At 35.5% G+C, this 15,777-nt stretch overlaps 1 protein-coding gene across 6 annotated transcripts in view; it reads right to left on the bottom strand.

The window, feature by feature from the left end:
* Positions 1 to 15,777, bottom strand: part of HERC1 (HECT and RLD domain containing E3 ubiquitin protein ligase family member 1) — a 221,356-nt gene that overhangs the window by 62,970 nt on the left and 142,609 nt on the right. For 5 of the 6 annotated variants that reach the window (XM_069098343.1, XM_069098348.1, XM_069098346.1 and 2 more), the window contains exons 42-46: positions 13,238 to 13,472; positions 8,053 to 8,177; positions 6,835 to 7,055; positions 3,466 to 3,734; positions 462 to 514 (exon numbers count right to left, since the gene is read on the bottom strand). In XM_069098343.1, the coding sequence (XP_068954444.1) occupies positions 462 to 514; positions 3,466 to 3,734; positions 6,835 to 7,055; positions 8,053 to 8,177; positions 13,238 to 13,472 (903 nt within the window). The remainder of the gene's footprint in view (positions 1 to 461; positions 515 to 3,465; positions 3,735 to 6,834; positions 7,056 to 8,052; positions 8,178 to 13,237; positions 13,473 to 15,777) is intronic. The other variant, XM_069098345.1, reaches the window with a different exon arrangement.

Raw genomic sequence — 15,777 nt, 5'->3', positions numbered from 1 at the left:
CCACCTAGCTTCCAAAAATTATTCATCATTGTATTTTATTTCGCTTTTGCACTGAATACTTCTGAGAAGCTCCACATGTTTCACAATGATTACAACAGCTATAATATACACACATTGTATACATACTAATTCACAACTGTATACACACACACACTTAAAATATTTTATATATACATTCAAGTTTAGCAAAGAGATAACTCACTTCGAGTACTGGATAAGCAGTTTTCACATGGACACAAGATCAGTAACAATGGCAATACCAGAAATGAGATTCTTATCTTTCAATGAAGGGCTTTTCCCCCCAATTTACCACATTTTCATTTGTTAAGTAAATTCAAATTTTATATATAAATGCAAATTTTAAAAATATGGAAATCTCAATAGTTAAGTTAAAGTTATTTAGTGTTTATACTACAAACTATGGATTACTAAGGAAACAGAGAAGCTCTCAAAGCAACTACCTTCATACACGCTGTCCTGCTTGCCAATTAAATCTGGAGCCTGTCCCTTGTACCTGTACCAAAAATATTAAAACATTTTATTTTTGTAAAACATAGCTAATTATCAGAAATGCAAGTTAAATCAGTAAAACGTTTTAATGAGTAATTTAAAACTATGCAAAATAGGAAATTGAACTTCATGTTCTGTTCCTTATATAATAAAAACAATAAAAACTTTTAGAGTAAGTAAGCACATATGTGAATCCAAAACCAAATTCACAAAAAAATTTATATAGGCTTCTATGTAACCATTAACTACATTTAAATTAAAAATTATCACAGAAATTTTCATTTGATTTTAATAACTGAGAGTCCGATTACACTATTTTATTTACCAATGAAAGTTACATATAGTTGATGATATGCTCCAATGAATAAGTGGTCAAAAAGATGTGAAGAAATAATTTTTGAAAGATGTAAACTAATAATAATTATTTTTTAAAAAGCATGATAAAATTACTCACAAAAGTGATATACATAAGCAACTTTGTTGTTTCATCTCACACTCAGAAAAATGGCAAGGATAACAAAAAGATTAGTACAGTCAATGTTGTGTAGAGACAGAGGAAAGATGAGCAAACAAATGCATTATTGAAGCTGTAAACTGGTATAACCATTCAAAAAAGCCTGGAATTATGGAAAGAAAGGGCATATCTATATCTTTTGAAGCAGCGATTTCCTTGACAGGAATACCCCAACAAGATACCCCAGTGAAAAAAAGAAAGATATACATCAAAATATTTATTGCAGCATTTTTTGTGGTAGTAAAGAACTGGAAACAGTAGATGCCTATAGGGAATAGCTAAACAAATTGTGGTATATGAAAATGATGGAATATGCAGTAAGAAAGAAGAAACATGAAAAATATAGAGAACCATGGAAAAAATTACATAAGTTGATACAAAGTGAAGTAAAGTAAAACCAGGAAAGCAATACACTTGACAACTAAAATAATAGAGATAGAATGAATAAGAAAACAATTTAAACCAAATACTGTGAAATTATCAATCTTCAATCCAAAGAGATATATGAAAACAACTATAGCAAACACTGGGGATCACATATGTACAGCAATAAAAAATGCATGGGTTTTTTTTGGGTGGTTTTTAGTTCTGTGAAACTTTTTTTTTTTAAACAGGTAGCTCTCTGGGAGAGGTTCAAAAGAATATAGTGGGAAATGTGGATGATGTAAAAGATATCAATGAAATTTTGTTAAAAAAAAAAAAAGAACCATATGAAATACTGCTCCAAATCAGTAATATGAGAAATGCAAATCAAAACAACTCTGAGGTTTCACCTCCAAACCAACAAATGGTAAAAATAACAATAAAAAATAGTTATGATTAGAGCTATGAACTGGTCCAACCTTTCTGGAAAACAATCAGGAATTATACTAGAAGAACTAAAACTGCCCATACCTTTTGATACAGAGATCCCCTTCCTAGACATACACACACCCAAGGAGGTCAAAGAGAGAAAGAAAGGTCCCATGTACCCCAAAATATTCATAGCATTACTTTTTTTTGTAGCAGCAAGCAACTGGAAACAAGTAGCTGCCCACTGAGTGAGAATGGACCTACAAACAGTGGTATATAAATTTAAGGGAATAAATAGCACTGCATGTTAAGAAACTACTAATATAAAGAACTCAGAAAGGCAAGGGAAGACTGACAGAAACAGGTACCTATTAATGTAAGCAATACCAGGAAAACAATGTACAGAACAACAATATAAAAGTAAAGAACAAGAAACTTTAAACTGAATGCTAAGTGATTATAATAAGTGACCTTTGCCCCAGAGAAGAGTTCATAAAATGCACTTCCTTCTAATCACTGCAAAGTTGTGAGGACTATAAGTATCAAGTATTACACATGGACTTTAAGACTTAGTCAATGTGCTGGTTAGTTTTTTTCAATTGCTTCTCCCCCATCTAAAAAGAAAATCTTTGTTACAACAGATGAGTCACATGATAGGTGAGGAAAGGATATACTTAGAAATGATGTACTGTAAAATGTAAGAACAAAAAGGTATATTAATGAAAATCAAACAATATTAAGAAAAAAAATTTAAGAGTGGTAATCTCATAATTCCCCAGTAAACTGACTTAAATAAATTAAAAATACTGCTTATGACAATTTACTCCACCAAAACCAAATTTATTTAAATAAACTCATTTAAATAAAAGCTATAAACCTTTTTATTTTCATCAACTGTGTCATCTTAAAATGATCTTAAATGGTTTAGCTAAAAAATTAGTACTAAGTACAAATTATTGATGTCAGCAAATGATCTAAGCACCCTTCAAGTTAGGGCTTCCCAACAAGTGTACAACAATTGAATAATAGATCTTAAAGTCTGACCTCATTAGATTCCATGGAATTCACTCCTAACTCCCCATCCCCCGCCTTTGGGGTGGGGGACTGCCTCTCAGAGATTCCCAACAGAAGGTAGTATAATGAGATGCATATTCCCAACAGTCTGTAATCTTGGAATTCTACTTCCACATTCACCTAGGAACAGATAAACTCTCCCTCTTCCCCACACCAAACCCCAGTAAGTAATCACTCAATTTACTCAAACACCATTTATAAAGTGCCTACTATGTGCAATACACTGTGCTAATAAGCTGTCAGGAAAAAAATAAGAAAATCACAATGCTTCCTCTTCAAGGACCAAAAGAATATCCTTCCCCTTTTTTCCAGCTATATTTATATTTTACATATATTATGTTGGGGTTTTTTTTGCCTTCTGGAGGGCAACCGGGGTTAAGTAACTTGCCCAAGGTTACACGGCTAGTTTTTTTGTGTGGGTGTTAAGTGTCTGAGGCCAGAACCGAACTTGGGTCCTCCTGACTCTGGGGCCGGCATTTTATTCACTGCACCACCTAGCCACCCCTATATGTTTTTATATTTATTTATATATTATATATATTTTCCAGCTATATTTATTTGAAAAAAATTCATACCTTTCAGAAGTTGATGTCTTAGATTTAGTCTTCAGAGCCAAGTATTTCTCTCTGCAGCTGCCACACAAGAGGTAATATGGATTTCCACTTCCACATTCACCCCCAAACCATCCATCTACATAAGAACCATTACTCCGGTAGCCCTGTCGGTTAGCACTCCTGCCACAACCAGGATGGTTTCTTTTCATATGCTGATTGAAGCTGACAACGCTGGATTCACACAGCTCACACACTACCACTTCTTCTCGGTCTTCAGACTCACAAACATGCTGTGTAAAATAATTTTCATACTAAATTATTTCCATTTTGTATTGTGATATTTGATGCTTTAGTTGTAGTATAAAATATTTAAAGGAACATAACTTTAATGTAAACTACCAAGTACATAGGGCTTGAAAATTCATGACTACTAGTAATCAACAAAGTAAGAAGAAAAATACCTACTGCCCACATTAAATAATATAGTAGAAAGAGAAACAGATCTGGAACTAAAGAACCTAGGTTCAAATCCTGATTCTCTGAATTGTGTGGCCTTGGGCAAGAGACATTTACTTGTCTGGTTCTCATTTTCCTAAGTTCTAAAATAACGAGGCTGAACAAAATCTTCTCTGAAGAATCTTATAGCTCTAAATCTAGGCTTTTGAAATCTATTTAGACAGGCAGGCCACTGAATTGACTTTCATAGATACAAAAATGGAATACTTTAAAATTTGCAGATGACACCAAGCTAGGAAGGATATATAACAAAAGAAAACAACAGATTTAGGCACTGAAAAGATCCTGAGAGACTAGAGCATGGGGCTGAATCTAATAAGATGAAATTTAACTAGAATCAACTTAAAAGTCTTACATTTTGATTTAAAAAAATCAACTTTACAAGTACAAGATGGGAGAAGCACAGATAGGCAGAAATTTGTCTAAAACAAGATCTGGAGTTTTTAAAAGACTACAACTTTAGTAAATCAAAGTACAATATGGCAGCCAAAGAATTAATACAAGGTTACATTAAGAAAAGTTATGTCCAGGATTAGAGAGTTAACAGTCCTACTGTAATCCTTAGAAGAAACCTTGAGATCAGCATGGTTCAGTAGGAAGGGCACTGGATCCTGGGTTGGAGCACCTAAGTTAGATTCTGGTTTTGCTGCATACCCTTTGTACAACCTCAGCCAACTCGATCAAATTTTTGGCTCATACTGTCTTAAATCTATGAGGCAGTGTTCAGTTGTGAAAGAACTATCAATGTTTTAGCCTGGAAAAGTATCAATTTAGTGGAGATGTAAAAGCTGTCTTGAAGCATTTGAAAAGCTGTCATGTGGGAATGGGCTAGACATTTTCTACTTAGCCCAAGATGGCAGAAATAGGTACAAAGAGGAAAAAAAAAGTTGCAAAGGAGGTAAGTTTAGACTTTATATAAAGGAAAATCCCCTAACAACTAGAATGTCCAAAAGTGAAATACGCCACTTCAGGAGGCAGTGGATTTTCCCTATCACTAGAGAGCTTTATGCAAAGGATGAATAACTACATATTCCAATATATTTTAGGTGATTCTTATTCAGGTACAGGCTGGACTACAGTGGTGGTCTTGGGGGGGCCTGTCCAACTCAGGTTCTATGATTCTGATTTAGTCTGCCAATAACTCTATCCTACACAGGCACTGCAGGTAAACAATGAACTGGGCCTAGAATTGAATAAGAGGAATATACACTAGATAATATCTGGACAACCATATAGTGTTTTCATTAATCCCCAAGTGATTTCTTGACACAAAAACTCAGCTTTTTAATATCAATACTTTCTTATGACTAAAAATTGCTGAGAAGTTGCTAGCATGCTTTGGTAAAGGGAATTTTCTATACTAATAAAATATAGGCCCAGTTCTTATTCCTATCCTCCCAGTGCTGCTATACAGTTGTGAATCATAAAATGCCATGACTTCAGAACAATCAAAAATGCAATGGAAAGACCCACAGAGTGCTTGAGTAGGTGGTGGCACATTAACAACACTGTCTTGTATGCAAGAAGTTACATAAATAATGAACAAAAGTTAAGCCCTTTGAAAGTGAGCTGGTCATAAAGTGAAAGCAAAGGACAAGAGAAGCACAATCCAAGAGTTAAAGTATTGTCTAGGAAATTAAAAGCCTTAAGGAGCATTGTCAAGTGCATTAGGTAGAAATTTTGGGGAGATTATGGAAGGCCAGGGATAGAACTGCAAATGATGACAAAGCATGCATGGGTTAAAACTACTACCAGTGGAAGCAAGTATTCACACAATGAGGATATAATAAAGCCATTTAAATAAGTACTCAGTATGTGAGCTGACAATTTTGCTTTAAATTTAACTGTGCTCTGTTAACAATTTTTTCTGAATGATTGACTTATCTCTTAGAACACAATAATGTTGTTTCTGATCCTCCTGAGCTGGTCTAAAGCAGAGGTGGGGAACCTGCAGCCTCAAGACCACATGTGGCCTTCTAGGTCCTCAAGTGTGGCCCTCTGAATCCAAACTTCACAGAACAAATCCTTTATTGCTCTCAAAAGTTTGGATTTAGTTAAAGGGCCCCATTTGAGGTCCTATAGGGCCACATGTGGCCTCAAGGACGCAGGTTCCCCAATCCTGGAAAGAATTAACTAGAAAACCAATTATCCTTTAAAGAAATAATCAATAATAAAAATTAAAAACTGTTTCTACCTCAAAACCTCAAGCAGACATTAAAAATGTTGGCTCAACATTAAAAGGAACTCACTTCCAGCTTAAAATGCCTAATATTTCTATATTTGGATTTATTACAGTCTTTTGCAAAACCTTTAAGTTTTATTCTATTTACTTAATTTAGTTAATACTGTTTCTTTACTCCAACCAGAAATTAGAAAATCTGTGAATTTTTCATGCTACTGAGAAGCGTAATGTTCTGTTCTGCTCACATCTAGATCCACTATATACCCTGACATGGAAATAATTTATTTAGTTCTAATTACAGGTTATTTCTTAGAATAGACGAAAGGTTATATTGACTGAACATAAGATAATTGTGAATTCCAATAGCCATATTAACACAAAAACTGTTATACTGAGAATCTAATTTTCCTAAGATGATTCCTGCACTATAATTTGCCTACATCAGAATAATTCAAATCCTTATGCTTCATTATAGGGCTACAACCTAATAATATACATAAAGAGAAGACATTTTGTTTAGGTTTTTCTCATTAGTTTGCAGTCATGAAAGCAAGCGATGAATTACATTTTTTTTTAAAAGATAGCTATCACTAAGACTAACACTTTAATTTCAGACATCAGACAATAAGCTGTTAAGAATAGTAAGCACAACAAAAATAAGTCAAAGCAGCCCCAGCTGCAGTCACACACACCCAGGTAGGCCAATCCAATACCTCTGGGATCCACATTCCCAGAATATCATTATCACTGGTCAGGTCTTGTCCAAACATTGCTTCCATTGCTTCATCATCTAGATCAATTTCTAGTTCTTCATCCAAGTTGAAGTCATATAATGCCCCAGGGTCTTGCTGCAAAGAAATTCCCTCTCTTCGACTTTGATTCCTATGAGCCTGTACAGAACGGTATAACCCCGCTCAGAACAAAAAAAGAAAAACATTTTACTTGTATACAAAAAAATTCTGAACATTTCAAACTTTAATTACTAACATAGAACAATGTGTGAAATGGGGGTCTAGCTGGTTTACCAAATTGCTGACCACAAATGTAAGGTATCTACTCAAAAATGATGAGTATTCTTTCCATGTCAAAGAAATATTTAACATACAGATAATACTATGTTTTATACAAAACTTTACTTTTTTTTTTTAAAGCAACAGGGGTTAAGTAACTTGCTCAAGGTTACACAGCCAGTTATTTTTGTGTGGGTGTTAAGTATCTGAGCCTAGAACAGATCCCACGTCTCCCAACTCTGGGGCCGGTGCTCTTACTCACTGCGCCACCTGGCTGCCCCAAAACTTTACATTTTTAAAGATAAGAACTAGAAAGAACTGCACTAAGGCCAATATCAGCTCTCTGAATTCTTATCACTTTGCTTATTCTTTCTTACTGCTGGTATTAAGTCAGCATTTGTTAATGCCTTACTTAAAATGTGTGTATTGTCTCCTACTTAAGTTGTAAACATCATTGGGAGACAAAGGGAGAGAGTATTGGAATGATTTAAATCTGCCAGAGTAGTACCTTGAGCAAATTATTTAAGTGCTCTGGGTCTTGGTTTCATCATCTATAAAAAGAGGGTGTTAGACTCAATGATCTCTGAGGCTGCCTCTAGCTTTAAGTGTACAATCTTGGCATAGCATTTTGAACACAAAGAACACTCAAAAGTAAAAGACATAATAAAGGGACTACAAGCTGAAGTAGAAAGACTACTAGGGCTAGAGTCACATGAACTGGGTGGGGATCACGGTTCTGCTAGCTAATTACTATCTATGTGATAACAAAGTCATTGAATTATTCAGGGCTTCAGTTTCATAAATAAAATAAAGTGCCTGGACTGAATAATCTCTAAGGTCCATTTCAATTTTAAATCTATAATTGTATGAAAACAGAAATAATCTGAAATAAAGAATTACCTGCTCTTGCAAGCAACGTCCGAGCAGCTAAGTCAAATTTGTGTCTCCTTGTTACTGCAGATCGACTCCTGGAAGGAGGTCCACTTCCAGAAGCTGTATTATCCGAATGATCCAAATTATCAGTGCTGCAAATTAGTTTCAAAACAAAAGCAGAAATAAATCACGAGAGAAAGAATAATCTATCAAATACTCTCAGTTATAAAATGACTTGGTGATTTTCCCCCCATATTTTAAAATATAAAAGAAGGTACTTTTTTTTTGTTTTGGGTTTATTCATTTTTTTTTTAACATAGGCTGTTATTTTGCTGAAGTGAAAAGAATGATGCACATGGACCAGGGCACTAGCTCTGAAAGAAGAAACCTGGATTCAAATCCCACATCAAAACTTAATTACTTGTGTGACCCTACAAATGTCACTTAACCTCCCTAAATCTCCATTTCCTCAACTGTAAAATTCAGAGGTTGGACTGGATAATCTCTGAGGGCCACAAGGCCAGGGCTGTGAGTCTATGACCCTGTAATTTATCACTCTGAGCAACAGGCTCTCAAACAAACCTCTTTTTTCTTGCATACACCCCAAGTTACAAAAGGGAACAATACTCTGCAACTCTGTCAAAAAGTAGTTACTGAAATGTCTATAGCAGAAAAATGATTTTAATTTTTGACTCATTACTACTTTTTAGAACGTGAGGTAAAAAGTAAGAGCAATTAAAATGATTAATCTGAGCAAGACTGAATGTGACTGCCAATGCCTACAAATTTCTCAACTTTGTATTTCAAAGAAATTCAATTCAACATACTTTCTTGCCTAGGAAGCCCATATATTGGTAATATGGTCTAAATATACTAATGAAGCCTACTAGGGATATAGACATGTTCTTATCTTGAATTCTGGGCAAACTGACCCCAGAAGTCTTCTAATCGCTTTAGTTCTTCAATCCACGCATACCAGAGCAATTTATCTCCCATTTTACTCATTCTCCATTTCTGTCACCCAGTCTTATAGTCTTAGGTTATAAAGAATATTTCCATACAACCTCTTCCCAAACCCTCATCCCTATTTTCATCAGGATCACTCTTCTTCAGACACACACCTATCCAATTGGTCCCACCAGCTAGCTAGCACATTCCACATGCCCTTTGGAAAATCTTTCCATTATCCACAAGTCCTCAACATCCTTCAACTTTACAACACAGATTCTTTGCTTCCTTTATCACTTTAATTGAAAGCCAATATCTGATGACACCACATCCCTTTTTAACCTCCAAACAAAGTCTAGGGGGTGGAGCCAAGATGGGGGCATAGAAGCAGGAAAACACCCTGAGCTCCCCCATAACCACCTAAAATGCCTATAAAATATGACTCTAAAATTTTGGAGCTGCAGAACCCACAAAGTGACAGAGAGAAACAAATCTCCCGCTGAAGGCAGCCTGGCAGGTGGACAGGAAGGGTTCATCACAGTGCTGGGAGCTAAACCCAGGCCTGTGTGAGCCTGCAGTTTTAGCCCCAGGGTGGCTTGGACCAGTGGCTACAGCAGACTTCAGGAAAGTGGATCCCCAGCAGCAGTGGTTGCTGCCAGAATTATCAACCCATAAATGACAAAGAAAAAGTGAGAGATCAATATAGAACTGTTGGAAATGAGGGGGCCAGAGGTATGGTCCAGCCTCTGCCTCTAGAGCAAGAAGTGGCCGGAGGTGTGGTGGCCCTGCAGCTGCCTCCACATGGCTGCTTCAGAGCTCCTGGCCTTTGGATTGTAGGGGGGGCCAAGCAAACATTCAGAGGGTAATTGCTCTTGTTTTAACCTGCTGGGATCTGGACCGCGGTCTTGGGTGGTAGTCCTGAGGTGTGTGACCAGTGAGCCAGAGCTTTTGGGGATTTTAGAGACGGTGCCCTCCTAATAGCTCCAGCAGCTGCAAAAACCCCAGCGATTTGGGACAAAGTTCTCCCCTCTGGAAGCAGAATTTTACTGTGGTAAAGAGCTCAAAGGTCAAGTAATTGAGTGGCAACATGAGCAAGCAAAGGAAGCAAAGCAAGCACAGCAGTCAAACCTTAGATTCCTTTTTTGGGGACAAAAAGGATCAAAGCATGGAACGGGAGGAAGACAATGAAGTCAGAACTCCTGTATCAAAAGCTTCCAAGAAAAACACGAACTGGTTACAGGCCATGGAGGAGCTCAGGAAGGATTTTGAAAGTCAAGTAAGAGAAGTGGCGGAAAAATTGGGAAGAGAAATGAGAATGATGCAAGAAAATCATGAAAAGAAGAGTCAACAACTTGACTGAAGAAAATAACACTTTTAAAAAATAGATTAACTCAAAGTCTACTCCTTTCAACAGAAGAGGGGGATTAGTATACTCCTTATTCCTTTCACTGCTATTTCCAGATCATTCTTCTCCAATCATCTCTCAAAATAGCTTTTCTTCTGTTCACAGAATAATAGATGTAGAACTGGAAGGGACATTAAAATTCACTGACTCTACCCGTAGGCTGATTAGGAAAATGAAGCATAGAGGGATTAAGTGATGTACCCAAGGTCATACAACTAGCTAAGTGTCTGAGGCAGAATCTGAAACTTGATCATCTTGATTCCAAGTCCAGTGCCCTATCTACTCTCTATACTACCTCTTCTCTTTTCTCTATACTCTGCCCTCAGGTGATCTCTTCAGGTTCCATGGCATTCTTACATCTATGTATTTACTATATATCTAATGGCTGACCTCTCTCCTCATCTCCAATCTTGTATTACTAATAGCTCAATGGCTAGCTTCACCTGTACGCATCTCCACTCAACATATATAAAACTGACCTCATTTCTCATTCAAATTTTTACCATTCTGTCAATGAAACCACCATTCTCCTAATCAGCCAAGTTCACAAACTTGATGCCATAGTGACTGTTTCTTCTCCTTAAACCCCTATACCCAGTCACTGCGAGGTCTTGTCCTTCCCACCTCCACATCCTATGTCTGTACTCTTCCCTCTATTCACACAGTTTCTACCTTAGTTCAGGCCCTTATTACCCTTTGCCTGGATAATTTTAATAGTGCCCTAGTTGGTTTTCCTACCTAGATTCTCATCTCTTTTTAATTCATCTTTCATTTAGCAACCAAATGACATAACCAAACATAGATATGACAATGTTGCCCTCTCATAACACTCAAGAATCTTCTATGGCTCCTAATGCCTCCTTCGATGAAATACAAAATCCTCGGCATGGCATTTAAATCCTTCAGAATCTGGTTTCCACCAACTCTGTAGCTTTCTTTAATGATTTTCCTTTATGCACTCTCCATTCTAGTCAAACTGTTCCTTATACATAGCATTCCATCTCCCGCCTCTGCCTTTGAAAAACCTATCTCCCTTTTCTGGAATGACTTCCTCACCTCTGCCATGAAGAATTCCTTTCTTCCTTCAAAGCAGAGCTCAGGTATCATCTCCTATATGAAGCCTTTTCTAATATTTCTAGTTGGTTAATATTCACTTTCTCTCTCTCAGGATGATTTTTTACTCTTTACAATTTTTTTTGGTGATGTTGGGGGTTTGTACAGCTTGTAACCCCCAAGCAGAATATAAACTTCTTCAAAGTAAGGGACAATTTTCTTTTTCTCCTGGCACCTAGTATGGTACTTTACCTAGAGGAGGAACTTGTTAAATATTTGCTAACTTGAATTCTATCTCATTTTCTATCTCTTTCAATGATTCCATCATTCACCCAATATCCCATATCAAGACTCTATACTCAAATTTATCTTTGACTATTCCTTCTCTCTCAGTCTTTCATATTAAATCCAATTCCCATCAGTTCTACTTCTACAATACATCATATAGTCTTCCACTATGTTTCCACTGCTATTGTCTTCATACAAGTCCTTATTGCTACCCAATTTGCTTCCTGCAATAGCCTAACAGCTTTTCCTGATTCTATACTTTTTCTCTAGTCCATCCTTTGTACTGAAGAAAAAACATATCTTGCTTATGCCCAGCTCTGATTGTGTCACTCCTTTCCTCAAAAATCTCCAGTAACTAGCTATAATTTACCAACATTCAATTCCTTATCCTTTTACTAAAGGCCCCCCATAATCTAGCATCATCTTACCTTCATGGCTCATACCTGCTAAACTTCAGCCAACTTACCTGCATCTTACTCTGAATATGCCTGAATAGCTCTGCCTCTTATGTTCTTATGCCTACAAATTCTTCCCTCTTCCTTAGGTGTGGACTATCATTCATTCTTTAAATCCAACTCAAATGTTGCCTCCTTCATGAAGCCTTTTCTGATTCCACTTATCAGTAAAATCACCCTTGCTAGCAATCATAATAGAAGCCCCCCACTCAAAACAGAATGCACTTTCATAATAAGTTACAGCATCTGTTTTTTTCTGTCTTATTTACATAGACGATATGCTTTTTAAAGGTATTAATTGTAATCAGTTAAATTTTATATCTCCTTCCATACCAACACCATAATGCCCTGGACATTAATCACTTTATATTTACTAAGTAAATAAATAAGTAAATGAAATTAACACCAAGGACAAAGAATTTAACAATCTGATTTGTTGGCCATATGGCCAAAGTTTAAAATCAACACCAAGCATGTGACTGATTTTACGTGTGTGTGTGTGTGTGTGTGTGTTTTAATCATAAAAGCTAATGCTCTCTACTTTTAAGCAAAATAAGACTTTTTTTTTTCTTTTTGAGCAAGGTCACATGGCTAGTTTTTGTGTTAAGTGTCTGAGGCCAAATTTGAACTCGGGTCCTCCTGACTCCAGGGCCGGTGCTCTATTCACTGCGCCACCTAGCTGCCCCTAAGAGACTAACTTTTAAAGAATTTCCTGGATCACTGATTTGCCCAAGGTCATGTAACCAGGGCACAACTTAACCCAGGTGCAATCTATCTCAAAGTAAATTTCCTAAAAACATTCAATATAGTATTACCATTCCTAGTTGTAAACTCCACAAGGACAGAGAACATGTCTTATTTTATCTTTGTATCTCTTACATGATATGCTATACATAGTACAGAGGCTTAATAAATGGTCGTCAGATAATGCATCCCAATTTTTCAAGAAAGCTACAGATCATAAAGCATTTGAGTAGGGAAAAATCAAAGTAGAATTTAGAACCATTTCTGAAATTTATCACTACTGCAATATTAAATTTAAAAATTAAAATAGGCACTTCACCTTTCATTAAATCCCTCCTCCATTTCAGCAGCATCAGCTGATGGTATATCCCCAGGTGATTGCAAATAACAAGGGTCATTAGACTTCCCACTGCTGGTGCCTGAAACTCTGGCTCCATGACGTGAATCAGAAGTGCTACCTGACTGAGGTTCCTCATCATCCTCATTGCCAGGATGTTCTATCATCCACATGGCTAGGACTGTAATGTTCTGGGCATCTGCTTCACCTCTTGCACCTGATGGAAAAATAAATAAATAAAACTACCTTTCTGTACAGGAGACATTTATACTTTGTTCTTCTTTAACTACTTTTGGTGATAGTTAAATGTTTTCTAATCAAACTTTATAGCTATTTGAAAATAAATTCCAATGAATTCATGATCTTACTAATGGTGTGAGTACTCTCTTCTAGGGGAAGATGTACCAATAATACAGATTACGTGTTTTATCATCCTATGCAATTCTGGAACATATTCTCCAAAAAAATCCTCCTTACTCTTCACAAGTAGAATGGCCACTTGGTGATGAATTTGACAGGACAATTCATAAAATGATGAAAAATATAAATGGCCTTCAATCCTATATAGTGTTCTTCAATTGCTTCAATAGCAGTGGTAGAAGGATTAGAAAAGAGGGCAGAGAACATTAAGAATCAGTTTTTAAATTGTCTATAGTGATCTACATTAGCTGCTTGTATTTTAAATGTGAGATCCTTATCCAACAATGAATGAGTGAGCTTAATGTTGGAATTATATTAATCTTCACATAGTCATACTTTATTTTAAATGAACCAGAAGAAAAGAAATTATAGCTAAAGGGAAAGACAGTTCACTGGTTCTACTTGATGAGGAAAATAAAGGAGAGAGTCAGTTTTATTGTATACCAAAGGCAATAAGGAAATATTTAATGCAAAATTTGGTTATTGCAGTGATGGTGATAAATGAATTTGCAAAGAGGCCACCATGAATGTGAATGGGATGAACTAATGCATGAAATAGAAACAGTAGAATGGATTAAAAATAAGAATCCAACTATGTTGTTTACAAGAAACACATTTAAAAATGAGAGATATACACAGAGCTAAAATAAAGGGCTGGCATAAAATTTATCATGCATCTGTTGATACAAAACATAAAGGGGGAGGGTTGGTGGTAGCAATCATGGTCTGAGGCAAAGTTAACGGTAAAATAGATTTAATTAAAAGAGATAAACAGGGAAACTGCATTATGATAGAAGTTATCATAGACAATGAAGCAATATCAATACAAAAACTACATGCACCAAATACTATAGCATCTAAATTTTTAAAGGAAAAGTGAAATGAATTATAAGTGGAAATAAATAGTAGTCCTATAATAGAGGGGGAGTTTAATCTTCCCCTCTCATAATTAGATAACTCTAACAAAAAATAAATAACAAAGAAATCAATGAAGTAAACAGAATTTTAGACAAATTAGATATAATAGATATCTGGAGAGAACGTAATGAGAATAGGAAGAAATACACCTTTTTTTAGCAGTACATGGTACCTTTATAAAGACTGAACATGTATTAAAAGCATAAAAATTTTTATAATTAAAAGCAGAAATATTAAATGCATCTTTTTCAGATCAGAATACAATAAAAATTTTATTTCATAAGGGACCAAGGTAAGACAGAATAAAAACTAATTGGAGACTAAACCTAATTTTAAAGAATAACAGGGTTAAAGAACAAATCATAGAAACAATCAATAATTTCATTTAAGACACTGACAATAAGGAGACAACATATCAAAATCTATGAGATACATAGAGCAAAAGCAGTAATCAGAGGAAAAATTATATCTCTAAATGCTTACAAGAATAAAACAGAGAAAGGACAGACTAATGAACTAGGTATGCAATTTTTAAAAACAGAAAAAGAACAAACTACAAATCCCCAATTAAACACTAAATTGGAAATCCTAAAAATTAAAGGTGAGATTAAGAAAACTGAATGTAAGAAAACCATTGAATAAACAAAACTAGGAGTTGGTTTTCTGAAAAATCTACAAGGCAGATAAACCATTGGTTAATATGATTGAAAAAGAGGGGCGGCCAGGTGGCTCAGCGAGTGAGAGCACCGGCTTCAGTGTCAGGATGACCTGGATCAGATACTCAGCACCACACCCAGAAATAACTGGCCGTGTAACCTTGAGCAAGTTATTTAACCCCGATTGCTTTAAAAAAAAAATGATTGAAAAAGAGAGAAGAAAACCAAATCATTAGTATAAAAAATGAAACGGGTGAATATAAAATAAAATCAAAACAATTATAAAGTCATTTTGTTCAATTATATACCAATAGATTTAACAATTTAAGTGAAATGGAAGAACATTTACAAAAATATAAACTGCTTAGATTAGCATAAGAAGAAATAGAATATCTAGGTAAACCTATTTTAAAAAAAGAAATTGAACAGGCCATAAATGAACTTCTTAAGAAGTACCACAACCAAAGAGATTAACAAGTAAAAATTAGCTAATTCAAACATTTGAAAATCAGCTGATTCCACCATCAA

This window comes from Petaurus breviceps, unplaced genomic scaffold (genome assembly GCF_028583685.1).
Source record: "Petaurus breviceps papuanus isolate PSGF00001 unplaced genomic scaffold, PetGlider_PUasm1.0 37, whole genome shotgun sequence".
Lineage (NCBI taxonomy): Eukaryota > Metazoa > Chordata > Mammalia > Diprotodontia > Petauridae > Petaurus > Petaurus breviceps.
Note: the sequence above shows the minus strand (reverse complement) of the source record. Positions and strands in the feature narration are given on the sequence as shown.